This window comes from Lipophrys pholis (assembly GCF_963383615.2).
Source record: "Lipophrys pholis genome assembly, chromosome: 2".
Classification (NCBI taxonomy): Eukaryota; Metazoa; Chordata; class Actinopteri; order Blenniiformes; family Blenniidae; genus Lipophrys; species Lipophrys pholis.
This window is the reverse complement of record NC_137636.1, coordinates 2,520,898-2,535,380: the sequence shown is the minus strand read 5'-3', so window position 1 is coordinate 2,535,380 and position 14,483 is coordinate 2,520,898. Positions and strand designations below refer to the sequence as shown.

Sequence of the window (14,483 nt, the reverse complement as noted above, 5' to 3'; positions counted from 1 at the left end):
AAAACCGTGCAAAAACCGACTGAATCCGCACAGTTTCTGGAATATGTCAAACTCGTGGACGTAAAGTGTATTTACTGTGTACTTACAAACCTTTCATCTTTATCAGTCTGGTTATTTCATCAATCAGTTTTCCAAACTTCCCCCTCACAATGAACACAGAGAACCTGTTCTGTGGAAAGTGTTTATTAGTAGAGATAAATACATCTATCTCTAGATGTTAAGGCACAAGTACATTTCAGCAAAATTAACATTTACATGTGTAAAATAACAGCGCGCAGTGAGGAAATGAGGGAAAAGATAAAAAAAAAAATAACATGCAACAGTTTTTAGGCTGTTAGATTTAATGAGCAAATAAAAATCAATGCTTTATTTTAGGGAGAATATTTCATTTCATAGCTGCTTCTCAGAGCCACGTCTTTTCACATTCTACCTCTGCGGGTCAACATGAATGCTGTAGTCAAAGGTATTGCATTTAAAGCAGCCAATATCTCAGTATTTTCTCTTCTTTTTCAGGTACGGAGATGCATCAAATCTTCATTTTCATATCTTAATATCTTAAAAAAAAAATGAGTGGAATTGTGTCACATCCAATGACTGCATTTCACAAACATATAAATGCTATCCTTCATGTTCTGGATCATCGTTTTCCAGTTGAACGTTCAGTAAATCCGATGGAGAAATACGCCGATAACCGTCACAATGAACCCCGTCGTCATGGATGACGTCTGTTTAGTAGCTGCAGGAGAAGAGTCGATTACAGGTTTTTAAAAAAAAAACATTTATAGTTCACTCAAGGCAAATATCATCAAGAGAGGGTAATCTGCATAGCCACAGAGCAGTATTTTAAAATAATTTTCATGGGGATAATAAAAGATGACAATAAAATTCACAGTAAATTGGCTCATTTTAGAGGCTCGGTGCAGCTGCAGGGCCCAAAGCAGTTCAGTGTTTCAGTGCCAGTAGACTTTAATGCAGTTGGTGATTAATATCAAACAGACTATTATGAGCTCAGCGGTTTCCTCCAAAAACAGGAAAATCTAAAGGCCCCAGAAAGTTTAATTTGCCTGGTAGTGAACGGTTTAATTATCCAAACAGCTGCTGTTTTGTGTGCTGGCACTGAAACATTCATCACATGTATTCTGCCTATTGTCTTCTCCACGAAATACCAGTTTTAAAAAGACAAGCATAATGTGTAAAATAAAGTGATAATGGGCAGCACGTTGTTTTAGTGGGGTGGTGCTCTTTTGTCTTTTCCAAACATGCATTATTTCTTGCCATTTTTAGTGGCGTTTGTGGAGTTTTGAAGCCATCTTTGTTTTCTAAAATACCTTCGAATAAATTGTAAATGCAGTGAAGACAAATCCCATTCTGTTATGCCACTTTATCTAATTCTGGACTCGCATTCACACATTTTTGTCTCAGAAAAGTTTTGCATTTATGCGGCAATATTATAAAAATTACATGACAGAATTTCAGTCTACTTGCAGTTTAGTTGATGGTTTAATAGATGGAAGCAAATGATGAACATACCAGGGTTTTCGTCTTGGTTGTCCATCTGCTAAATTGTCTGCCAATCTGGTGACAGTGGTGAGAACTGTCCCCTCCTCCTCCCTGTGCCCTCTACAGATCCAACCAGATACCAAGTGTCCATATAACCCAACTAAAGAACCTTCCAACGATCATCATAAATGCATCACATAGTCTCCATTTGGGGAGTGACTCAGCCTTTCGTATATTTTTTCTGTATGGCTTCCAGTATGTTGAATAGGTTTTTATAGTTTGTAAGAATTGCTGTCTTTTTAGTAGCTTTTCCTAACCTGCATCTATCTGTTGTGATGACGTGGAAAACAAACTATTGCAACCACTCCTACCCAATGATCGGCGATTCTGGGGAGCTTTGGCCGACACACAAGCATGGAACCATATTTAATCTTTTGTTGTCAACAACTGCATTGGATAGATTCAGTATGTCTGCGGAAAGGTTTACAATGTAAGGTCTTACCATGAGAGCCTTGGGTCCCGGGTCTGGCCGTGGTCGTCGTTGTGGTTGTAGTAGGTGGAGCTGTACTGGTGCGCACGAGGCTAACGGGCCCCGACCTGACGGTGTAGCTGGCTGTGAACACACTGTTAACCACGGGGGTCTGAGCCGTGGCGCCTTGACACAGATCTGGGCACTCGTCTGAAGGCATGGTGGGGATGCACAGGTTGACGACACACTGCACGTACATCTGTGGACATGAAATCCCATAGGGGAGTTGGAGCGTTTCACCGCGGTGACATTTAAAAACTTTAATCACTAAAGGACACATACAAAAGTGATTATCAAAATCTTACAAGGTTAACAAGTTAAACAGTTAGCTGCATGCTGATTTGTTTTGTAATACCACTTTGTACCACCAGATGGTGCATTGCCTACATTCAGGCCCTGTTTACGCAACAACATTTTCTTTTCTTTTCTTTTTATTTAATTTTAGTTATTGAAATTTCACATGGGAAATTGTACAGTTGTGATGGTCTCTGGTCATTTCTTCATCTTTTTTTTAAGATAAGAGAACAAAAACAACAACAACAAACAAACGAAAATAAAGAAAACAAGCATGACCAGACATGATTAGTTACAAAAAGAAGTGAAAAGACTGAGTAATTAAGTAAGAAATAGAAAAACGACAACATTTTCAAGTGAAAATGCTAAACTTTCATTGCATTGTGGGTGCTTGGAATCACTGAAAACGCAGCTTTTGGAAACCGTCTTCAAGGTGGAACTTTAAAAAAATGCCAAAATGAAAGTTTTTCATTTTAACCTGAGAACGTTGTCGTGCGAACGGAGCCTTCAGAATAGAGAAGCACGAAACGTATGTTGCAGGGCTTTCAAAAATACACGTGTGAAACAAACCGTTGTTCCGTTGACTGATATCTTGTTCAAATCAAGCCGGTAGATTTTGATTTTGCCTTGTGGAACACTAATTTCCAAGAAGTCTTTGGACACCAGACACCTGAGCGAGAAGGAGAGAAAAAAACTGAATTCACGTGTCACAAGAATATCTCATACATAATGTCAGTCAACCAAAATGATCACATTCACACCTTCAGAAGGTGAAATGCAACTCACCCTTTGTTGAGAAAGCGCTGGCTTGTCTGAAAATCTGCCGTCTCAGACTCAAGACAACTGCTCACTAACAGTTCGACTCGCTCCGCCTTGCAGTCGGACATCACGTGGAGGTCCAGGACGTCGAACCGGACCCTGTTGACCCGGACCATGCTGTTTGAGTCGGAGTTGTTGGGCGTGTGGAGGACGATAGCGAGCTCCCTTTCTGACTCCGCCTCTCGTCGGGATCGACGTTCAACGAAGGGGTTTGCACGGAAGTTGGGTGTCCTGGTGAACTGTGCCACGGGCCCCTCGCCTGGGAGGTGAAATTCCATCCAAAACCTGAAATCGCCGAAGGTTTCCCTCTCAGTGGGCAAGTCGACGGCATAGTGGGGTCCCTGGGCCTGGACTGCTGGGATCCGGCAGGCCAGGGGGAAGACGAGGGACGGCACGCGGTTGACCACGGTGTAAGGACGCACACTTTGTAATGTGTTGGTGTATACCACATCTGTCCCAGCATGCTGGGGAAAAAAGAAGAAACACATAAAGATAGGTTTATGCATGAACTCTTAAAATCTACATCAGTTTGGAGAAAAACGTCTGAAATCAAGCAAATGCTGTCAAAAGTTACTACATACAGCTAATTTTAGTCCCACAAAATGCAGTGAAATGTCAAATAAACTTCTCCTGTAGCTGTTGCATCGTGCATGTTTTTACAAACTCACCCTGACAGCGTGGATTTGAGGCTAATGCTAGTTTGCTATCTTTCATGGCAGCCACAGTGAAATCTCAGCTCGGGTCTCAGTGTCGTGTTGTCTGCTGAGCGCGAGGAATTTCTTTCTCTTTCTTTCAAAAAAATAAAAAATCAATGTTTTCTTTGAATGTTTTACAATTTGCTTGTTGGTTTGGCGAGCTGGATTGGAGTCTCTTGCGCCCGGGGTTTTGGCCCACGGGCCTTATGTTTGACACCCCTGTGTGAGAGGAACCAGTCACGGCAGAGGACCAGGCCCGACGCCGCCTCAACATGGATCTACTCTAACCTATTAGAAGACAACGTAGTTTATTCTTTTGTAAATCTGCATGTTGTAGGTTTAAGCAGTAAAACAATGAAGTTACAGACAATAATTTATCTGAACTTTAATCATTTGTCTGAACTTTATGTGTGATGAAACCAGAAAGATAGAAAAGCAGCAAAAACAGCCTTAACATCACATGAATAAATATTTTCGAAACAAAACATTTCCAACTTCATCTTAGGGAGAATTTATGGTGCCGTGTGAGTTTCAAGTCAATTGGATGAGTTTCACTCTCAATATGTGGGCGGTGACAGCTCAGCTTGATTCAATGTCTGATTATTATGATTTGATGTGTTGTCTAGTTTTTTATAGTCTGCGGGTACAGCAGCTCCAATCAGATTAATTTGATCCCACCCGGTGGTAATAATTTGGCTGAAAGAGGGAGACAAATATCACTCAGTGGCTGGAAGAACATGATTGTTAATCAGTGATACGTCACATTAAGGCCTTGTCAGCAGAAACACGCACAACTCCAGCCTGATAAACCTCCTGGCGTCCATGTTTCACCTTAATTGCACTCATAATTTTGGGGATTTCATTTTTTCTGTAGACGAAGCCACACACTGCACTCAGCCTCCTTAAAAGTATCGCTGCAAGACGAAGCTCGACCACCTGAGGTCAGTAGAGACGAGACATTAAACTGCTTCTAAGCGTAATCCTTCTCTTTCTCATAAGTGCAGCAGCGAATACTCGGCAAAGGAATGAGTGGAGCAGTAAAAGTCACAGTCATTCGACAGCGACGTTAGTGGAGGCTAATATTACTGTAATATTGGAGGTGATGGATGGTAAACAGAGGGGGCGCACTGGGCCCCGGAGAAGATTCTCATTTACTGCTCCGAAAATGTGACAATTAGCTGTTCAATTAGGACACTTGTGGCCTCAGAGGAATTCTTGCTCAGGATTTTAAGTGTTTGTGAACTAAAGTTGAGCTGCAGAGTGGAGTAGCGGTTTGCACTGATAGGAAGCAGGTCCTCAGTTTAAGACCGGGTCAGAACCAAACAGGTAAACGCAAACTCTTTCGTTGCATTTGGGGCATCCGTTTTCAGGGCAACAGTGCTCAGAGCCTCTGAGAACGCAACCTTTTGAAAACGGCTCCCAAGGTGGGTAATAATAATCTAACTTGGTCGTCTGTCCACCAGGATGTCCGTGTTCTCTCATTGTTAATGTTTAAATATCTTATTACACTATTGGCACCTAACAATGTTGTGTTTATTGCACTGACAAAGGCCCAAATTCTTACATTATTGGTTGTTATATGCACATATTGGGGGCGGCTGTGGCTCAGCTGGTACAGTGAGGGTGCAGGTTGGATTCCCAATTTCATGTCTGTGTCCTTGAGCAAGACACCCCAACCCCAAATTCTTACCATAGACCGAGCATCTTGCGTAGCAGCTAACTCCATTGGCGTGTGAATGTGTGTGTGAATGTAAGGCGCTTTAGGGGGGTTAAATCAGCTGAAAAGTGCAATACAAGTGAAATCTATTTACAACATGAACTCAAAGTTCTTCAACATTATGCTGAACAGTCAGTATATCACAAAATAAGTTTATGGGTCTTGTGCTACTTCCGAGAACAAATGGAAAAGTCTGAAGCAATAATCTAAAAGCAGTAATAACAGCGTGTGGGCCAGACAGCGGCGGGCTGTACTTTACCACAGTCTTTGTGCCGCAGCCGTTCAGAGAGATGCGTGCCATCAGGTGAGTGTTGTTGTAGACGACGGGGCAGGAGGGGCTGTTGAGCTGCAGCTCCGTCAGGTTAACGTTGCTGAGCGAGGCCAGCGGGAGCAGCACACTCATTTCTGTGTTGTTGCACTTCAGCTCTGCAGACAGCAGCAGGTGATTCATGCTCACAGATGTTCTGATGCGATTGGATCACAGAAACATCTGTCACAAAACGTTTGAATATTATAAAGAGTGACTTCCTGACCTGTTCCTGCAGGCAGTCCACTCAATTCCCCTGGAAAAGAAGCAGAACTTTAAAGAACGGACTCTTTACCTTGATGCTTTACAGGTATTGTTGTGTTGTTTCCAGGAAGCAGAATGACTCACTTTGATATAACCACACACATCGGGGCTCTGACTGCAAACTGGGAAAACAAGAAGTGCAGCTCAGTCGGCTTTGTGTGTTATTAAAGGGCGCTCGGCTCATTAGAGGCAAATCTGACTGACATAAAGTCAATATTTATATCAACTGAGTAAATCTTTTCACCTTGATCAGTTTCCAGAAATGCAATCTTTTACTCCATATATAAGGTAAACTGATAAAAGTCAAGGTTGTAGTTTTTTAGTTTTCTAGTTGGAAATGATCCCAATCTTTGTCACATTCTACTAATTTAAAACGCACTATGCAGTTTTTCAGTTTACATATCAGAAATATGTTTGTTTAACATGAGCACATTGAGTTTCTTGTCGTTAAATGGTTCATTCTAATACATGTTGTTCAGATAATATGAATAAATGGGAGTCAATCGACTTAATATGACTACATGGAAATGTGTGACATGATTAAATTACATTAACTCAACAAATAATCTTTGTGTTTGTGGAAATGACTGAGAATACTTTTTTTCAGTGTAGGACTGAAGGGCAACATCGAGTAGGGGTTGCCCTACTCGATGGGGTATCACTCGATACCTGATGCACCGAGACCAGCATCAGGTATCGAGTCGAGACTTGTACTCGTGAAAACTCCCCGGGGGGTGAAAAAAGCTGGTAAATAAACTATTCTCATTCCAGTTACATGTTAATTTGAAATTATCTGTGTTTATAAATCTTATAATCTGCTTCTTATAAACCTTCTAATCTGCTTCTTCTAATCTGTTTATGCCGAAAGATTTTTGAAGCATATTTTATGATTTGGATTCATCTCCAGTATATATGCAGAAAAAAACTAAATATTAAAAATATATGTTGAACTGATATTATTCACAGTTTATCATTTCAGTTATTCAACTTTATCTGGATTTTTCTTTCTTCTTCTCAGGAATTAAGGGAATAAAATCCAGCTGGGAAAATGTGTGTCATTGAGATTACAGGTTTAAAACGGGGTGGAAATAAAGAACGTAAACAGATAGTATTACAATAGGCTACTGAGTTTATCTACTTCGAGGTACTGCAGTACTTTGAGGTGTGATGCGGGCCAGACTGACCTCGGGGTGTTTGCCACGAAGCAGATGGGCAGCAGCTGGGTCAGCGTGGCGTTTTCAGAGCGGACCCAGGCGACGGTCAGCTTGGTGAAGGGGCCGACTGATGTGAAGCCGAACCTGTAGAGCTCAGGAGGGCCGATCACTGCCACCTCGGAAACACTGAATATGTGGAGGGGAAAACTTTATTTCACAATGAAGTTTGAAACAGATCTTTCTTGGCTCTATTTGGATTTCTGTGATCTGTTTTATCGGATAACGACACCCGATTATGAGAATTGAGATAAACACAGTGAGATTTTTCTTCAGTTTGAGCTTATCTGGTGTATTTAAGGGTTTGCACACCTCTCCAGCTGAGACGTATAGATGACGGAGAATCTGACCTCCTGGTACGGCAGGACGAACAGCACAGACTTGTCTTTGAGGGTCTCCTCTGATGCCAGCGGCTCTTCACTGCAGCTGGTGTCTGATTCTTCCACTGGACGGGACAACAGAGACATTTCAGTCATTTCAAACTGAATTTGTTATGTATTTTATTTAGGTGAAAAATGCCTCTCCTCTGACAGAAAAGACTCGCCGGTGAGAGAGAGGTGCAGCGGGACAGAGCTCAGCGGGGGGTTGTCCACCACATATCTTGTCTTGGGGTAGGGAATAAAGTCCTCCACCATCAGGTAGATGAAATACTGTCCTGCAGGCGCTTCTCCAGTGAACCTGAACATGCAGTTTTCCTGAAACAAGAGGGAAATGAAACATCATGTATGTTGAAATGTCTGTTATTGTCATAGCAGGTAGCAGAGAAACACTTGTGGAACAAACTTCCTGAAGGCCTGACGACTGCTGACTTCTTCTAAATCAGGCTTGGAAACATTATTCATTTCTCAGGGTTTCCCATAAACTTGTTTTATAACCTTTAGGCCTTGTTAGAGCCTGATATAGAACAAGAACCCAAACTGTAACAACGACTGGAAATGTGGTCAAATATAATGTAATAAAACCCGAAATGTAATAACTGGTCAATAATGTGAAAAGATTTAAGAAATATTTAAATGTGATCTTAATAAGTTTAATGCTTATACATTTTTTTTGTACTCATGAATGGAGAAATAGATTACAGATTATAGAGAACAGAAGACTATTAATGACTTGAGCAACAGCAATTATACATAAATATCATTGTTCAAGTTCAAACCATAAATCAGTGACTCACTTTATGATAAAATAAAATAAAAATAAAAATAAAATAAAATAAAATAAAATAAAATAAAATAAAATAAAATAAAATAAAATAAAATACAATTAAATCAAATTAAATAAAAAATAGAACTTATTATTACGATAAGGAGAAACATATTTTGCCTGCCCCCTACTGTAATATTAAAAAAGTTTTTACTTCTTAAATCTTGTTAAATCATTGACCAGTTATTTCATTTTAGATTTTATTAAATTTTTTTAATTACATTTCGAACTCAGCAATTTTGTTACATTATCAACCAGTTATTAAATTTCGGGGGTTTATTACATCATATTTTACAACAATTCGGGTTGTTGTTACATATCCGGCTCTAACACGCCTCGTTTACACAACAACGTTTTCAAGTGAAAACACAAAACTTTTGTTGCGTTTTAGAGAATCCGTTTCCACGACAACATTGCTCGGAACTTTTTGAAAATGGCTGCCGAGGTGGAACTGACTCAGTCTCTGTGGAATTGCAGCCTTTTTGAAATACTGTGAATGTAACTAGATCTTCTGCACATGCTCATTAGATGGACAATAACAACAATGTCTGCCCCCAGAGTGTCGTGTCTCCCGGTCCATGCTCTCGCTAGTGGCCTCACATGAAAACTAAATTGTTCTTGTGTAAATGCGACACTTTTCTGAAACGAACCCCCCCCCCCCCTAAAAATGATGCGTTTTCACTCGTGTAAACGGCGCCTTAGTTCCCGAGTCCCTGAGGTTGGACTCACCTCGTCTACGTCTATAAAGGAGTGTTGTCTGCAGTCGCGACACTCCCCCCGGTCGGGACGGGCGAAGCGACATCGAACCTTGTCCCCATCCGGGTCTTTTACCGTCAGCTCAAAGTGGTGAGGGCAGTTCACCCGGGCCCTGATCCCAAAACACAGCAAGAATCAGAGCACAGAGGAAACACAGCAGGTAACGAGGATCGAATGAGAAGTTCAGTCAACGCAAACACAGTGGTAAATCCAAGTTCGATGAAAAAGTCTGACATGTGACTTTTAATGTTAAAAACTAGACATCTGTGGCATGTTTGTTAGATTCAGCTGACATCTGTTGTACTATACTGTTTTTTATTAATGTTTAAAAAAAAAAAAAGATTGATCACGTGTTTATTTTAAGGATAAAAAAGTCAAACAATCAAAATAAATCTGACTTGGACGTGGATGTTAAGTAATGTAAAATCCATTTCTTTTAATACGCCAAACTTCCCACTTCGCCAGTGGGAACTTTCCAGTTTTACCGCTCTCAGATTTATTTGTTTGTTTGTGTGTGTGTGTGTGTGTGTGTGTGTGTGTGTGTGTGTGTGTGTGTGTGTGTGTGTGTGTGTGTGTGTGTGTGTGTGTGTGTGTGTGTTTAGGTGTATAAATACCTTAAGGGAGGAGGAAGAGCGACGAAAGCCGGGCGGTTGAGTTTGCCGTTGTATCCTCGGATGTTGGGTTCTGCATTCATCGACACATAAAGTTCTGTGTTGATCCTGAAAGAGTGAGGAAAAGGTTGTATGTTAGAGGACATTTAATAAGTTGTGGTGACTTCTATTGCTCTCATCCCTCATACATCAGCGACCTCTCACTTTCCAACATGTGCTGTCAATCTGATGTACTCGTACGTCCTCACCATGAGGCTCAGATATTTGAATCTCCATCCAGCCCGCCCTCCTGTTCGCTCTTCTTCACTTCCTGTCTTTCACACCTTCCACTTCGGACGGTTTGCCTCAAGTGTCTCGGGCCCCGTTTACACGACAGTGTGTTCTAGTGACTGTGTCTGTTTACACGACGACGGCACCGAGTCACTGATAACACAACTTTTTTTAAAACTGTGTCTCTGTGTAAAACAAAGAAAGATCAGCTGTTCTGCTGCTACTGCACATGTTTACCACGGCCACAGGAAATCGTTGTTCTGCTCGTGCTCAGTAGATGAACAACAACAACGTTTTCTAACAGAGTGTCATGACTCCCAGTCCAGATTCCACTGGACGTGGTACTTTTATTTTGACAGTCACCATAATAACAATCCAACTTGGTCGTCTGTCCAAATGAATGTTTGTTCTCCCAGTGTTAATGTTTATAGTGTTTTATTCTCTGTTCACACGTGTGGTTTAATTACAGAAATAACCATCAGCACCCACTAGTAACCCAACTACATTGTGCTGCTGTTTCTGTGGAAATTGACAAAATGATGCCGCATAAATGCAAAAACATTTCTGAAACAAATATGCAAAAACGATGCATTTTCACTTGAAACGGGACTCAAGTCCTCGTTTACGGGACAACGAGTGAAAACTGTCATATTCCAATGCGTTTGGTCGTTTACATGTAAACAAAGACGCAAGCCACTGAAAACAGTTTAATCTGAAAACCCCGGCTCAAGGGGAGATTTGAAAAGACAGTTTAACGTCACAGTATGCGACAGAAGTGTCATCAGCATCATATGTATGACTTCATATGTTCACCGTCACTCTTCTTTTTTTTTTTTTCTTTCACCGTCACTCTTCTAAAAACTGTCCAATGTGTCCCTACACTGCGACTGACATGATTCCCAGTCAACATTTTCATGTATTTGACTTGTTTTGTATTCTAACGCCACATTTAGGAGGAGCAGAAGGAACAGGAAGTGATTTGTGTCATTCGTTTTCTATCCAGCTCTGTGTAAAACGTGGCCTTGAGACTCGTCTCATTAATATCGTCCTCCTTCCTCCTCATCTACGAACCTCCAGGTTCTCCTCCACCTGGTTCCTACGCTCACTACAAACCACTGTGTCATCTGCAAACATCATAATCCATCAGCACAAGTTAAGAAAACAACCTTCAACACTTGAAGTTACAGCAGCGTACCTGTGGCGTGAGTAAAAAAGCAGCAGTGACCTGAACAAGAAGATTAGTTTACCCGAGAGAGAAGAGCTCCACTGAAATAGAAACAGCTCCATTAAATGCTACTCACATGTATTTACTGAACCCAAGGATTTCAGAGAGTTATTCTCAAAGGTGTCCTACCCTAACATCAGCAGGTGCTTGTAATCACTGGGTACAGTTTTCTGCCACTGGCGGACGCACCAGCCCGGGGAGGGCAGCGAGCCGGTGAAAGGCACCGAGTAACTTTGAGCCAGGCAGTCCTCTCCCGCTGAACACACTCCGGAAACATCCAGACACGGACCGGGAAAGACGGCGGTGAAGTGAGCTCGGACCTGCAGGAGGAGAGAGGAGGTCGAACCTGGCAGCTTCATACTGGAGCTCAGTAGAGACACCGACACTCAGGTAGTTCTACAGTTATTACATTTCAATCTCAGGGTTTCGCCCACGTTCCAACTTCAACTTGTGATGATTATGACTTTTTGTTAATGAATTAAGAAGGAAACATCAGATACCCTGTATTATTCACCACTTATAGTTAATAAGTTAATCCATGTTGGACATAGTGAACTGGAACATGAACAACAACAAAACATTTATTCTAATTTAACCGTTTCATCAGGATTGATTGATTACTTATAGGTAATTAATTATTATAGATTTTAAATATGTTTTTCCTTTTGCATTGCAATGAAGTATGAAGTAATTTTACGCTGCACTGTGTCTTTAAATTATGTGTTGCAAGTAATTTGTAGTTATTTTTCTGTATGTTGGTTTTTGGTTGTTTCCACTTTAATCTGCCTCATTACTGAAATGTGCCATGAATACCGAGGCAAGAATTTCAACCGCTTCTTTCAATAGAAACTAGAGATACGGTCTTAGATAATTGTTTTCGAGCAAGTGCAGAGTTTGGAGAAAGGTTTGTGAATGAAAACATCAAGAGGGAAATCTCTGCCCACCGTTTTCCCTCCGGTACTTTCCAGAGGCTCCGTGTGAACCGTCATCCCCAGGGAGGAGGCTTCACATCCTGGGTCCAGCAGGACCAGAGAGAGTCCCTGGAACAGGACGATCAGACCGGATCGGTTCAACATCTCAGCTCCACGGTCCCAATGAAGAGTCAGAACCAAATGTCTGCAAGAATAGAGTTTATATTCAGACGGGACTTTATATTTGTGGCAGTCAAACTGTATTCACGGAGCAGTTTTCAAAGATTTCAAAGAGCTTAATAGGAAGTTATACATTCAGTTTCTCTACATACTGCATTTAGTTTCAACTCATTTATATGGGATTAGATTAAGCTCTTTGTGTTTGTTAATATTTGTGTCGATCAGATTACAATTTACCGGTATGCCCAATTGATTCAGAAAACTAGGGAATATTAAAGGTTTAACGTCCTTTTCTTTGCCTTTCCATCATCAGATATCATCTGTGTAATCGCTCATGTAACCTACTCATCATTACTGTTATTGTGACTCATCAATAAAAACCATAATTACATATAATAACAGCTTGTTAAGATAAAATATAGTGACCCGAATGACTCATTTTGAAGGACATTTGAACTAAAATCATCTGCAAAGGAAATAAAATCTAATAAAAACTCAGTTTGTTCGTTCCTTGCTGATTATAATTCATTCATTCATTAGATGTTGATATCAATTCTATGTGATGTAAATACACTGTTTATATATGGAGTAATATGCACATATATGTAAGTTATATGTGTGTATAACATACATATGATACAAAATTGCAACCTATTACATATATGCAATATAGTTTTTATTATATATATATATGTAGATATATTGCACTGTTTATATGTAATATTTGTTTAGTAATTAGCTGAGCATTTGTTTTTTTAATGTTCATAAAGATTGTGAATTTCTAGGAATTCCCCAATTTCGTTGGTGTAATTTGTCAACAATAAATACATAAAAAAAAAAAAAAAATCAAATATGCAAATAAATGAATATGAAAAAGAAAGATATATTGATAAATAATTAAGCAAATAAATAAATGAATAAATATGAAAATAAATAATCAATTAAACACGTTTGTAAATAAATATTATAACTATGAAGAAACTCTCTTTACCCAAATAAAGATTTGCACGCACGCACACACACAGCAGTCAAAAGAAAAAACCCAACAGGTTGAAATGTATTAACATAGTTAAATCTGATCTATCAAACATATTTCAATACTTTATATTTCACACTTTGACCCCCGAGTTTGTCGAACAGGACGTGTTTTTATCTCATCAGGGAATGCGTAATAACTTTACAAAGATTAATGTCTGACGTCATGTTATTCTCACAGTCGCAGACCGACGGATAGATCAGGATGTTCAAAGTGAAACAATTTAAAACTAAAACAATATGAACTCTGGCGTTTTCACCCACTTCATTGTAAATATTAACAAAAGCAAAGTATTCAATACAGGTTTAACTTCTAAAGCAAGACAGGATGTTTGAACTGACCAAACTCCAAGTCTTTGCTTATATTCCGATTTCTTTCTGTAATTTTGTTGAAGTTACAAACTCAACACGTGAGTGTTCAAATCGTTGCCTTTACCCTATACTCATTCACAATATAAAGAGAAATATAACTGAGTTAAACTCTTTTTACCTGCGTCTTCTCTTTACCCAAAGCTGCTAGTTCAAATTGAAGTCCTCGGATCTGGAGTACCAACAGAATGAAGTGAAACTGGCTCGACCAGAGGAATTACCACAGAGGCATGACAGGAGGAAGGCCTTGATACATTCTTCTGTGCCAGGACTGATTTTAATCTATTAGTGATGTGCCACACAGTACGCTATATTTCTACTAATACCTCAGAAAAACTCTTATGTCATGTTCAGTAACTTTCATTTGCGTCACACCAAGAAACTGAAGGTCGTTACAGAATAAATGCCTCCATAGGAATAAATAGATAAATGAATAAATACACAAAGACGTAAATAAATAACTCGGTAAATAAAATATGGAGCAATAGTTTTGATTTCCACAACTTGTAAAATTATGACAATGGAAACTGTTTTTTTTGCTCTTTTCTTTAAAAAAAAAAGTCTTTGAGACATTCAGTCAGTATAAT

The 14,483-nt window shown here is 39.9% G+C and overlaps 1 protein-coding gene across 2 annotated transcripts; it reads right to left on the bottom strand.

The window, feature by feature from the left end:
• Positions 1 to 169: 169 nt before the first annotated feature.
• Positions 170 to 14,088, bottom strand: LOC308126740 (uncharacterized protein). Of its 2 annotated transcripts, XM_080491329.1 has the most exons (16): positions 14,018 to 14,088; positions 12,346 to 12,517; positions 11,531 to 11,721; positions 9,910 to 10,014; positions 9,269 to 9,407; positions 7,881 to 8,031; positions 7,649 to 7,781; positions 7,310 to 7,465; positions 6,210 to 6,247; positions 6,088 to 6,117; positions 5,814 to 5,980; positions 3,110 to 3,606; positions 2,894 to 2,993; positions 2,003 to 2,228; positions 1,531 to 1,620; positions 170 to 736 (listed from the first exon to the last, which is right to left on the bottom strand). In XM_080491329.1, exons 2-15 carry the CDS (start codon positions 12,475 to 12,477, stop codon positions 1,559 to 1,561), a joined length of 2,127 nt encoding a protein of 708 aa, XP_080347455.1. In that variant the 5' UTR covers positions 12,478 to 12,517; positions 14,018 to 14,088; the 3' UTR covers positions 170 to 736; positions 1,531 to 1,558. The 2 variants fall into 2 exon arrangements, with proteins under 2 accessions (XP_080347455.1, XP_080347454.1); XM_080491328.1 differs by lacking the exon at positions 1,531 to 1,620 and having other exon boundaries at positions 14,018 to 14,086.
• Positions 14,089 to 14,483: the final 395 nt, after the last annotated feature.

Bases quoted from the DNA above. Each gene is read 5' to 3' on its own strand.
- LOC308126740 (XM_080491328.1), bottom strand. From the start codon at position 12,477: ATGTTGAACCGATCCGGTCTGATCGTCCTGTTCCAGGGACTCTCTCTG. The intron at 11,722-12,345 runs GTGGGCAGAGAT...CTCCTCCTGCAG, and splicing joins AAAGTACCGGAGGGAAAACG to GTCCGAGCTCACTTCACCGC. The intron at 6,118-6,209 runs GTGAGTCATTCT...CTTCTTTTCCAG, and splicing joins ATGTGTGTGGTTATATCAAA to GGGAATTGAGTGGACTGCCT.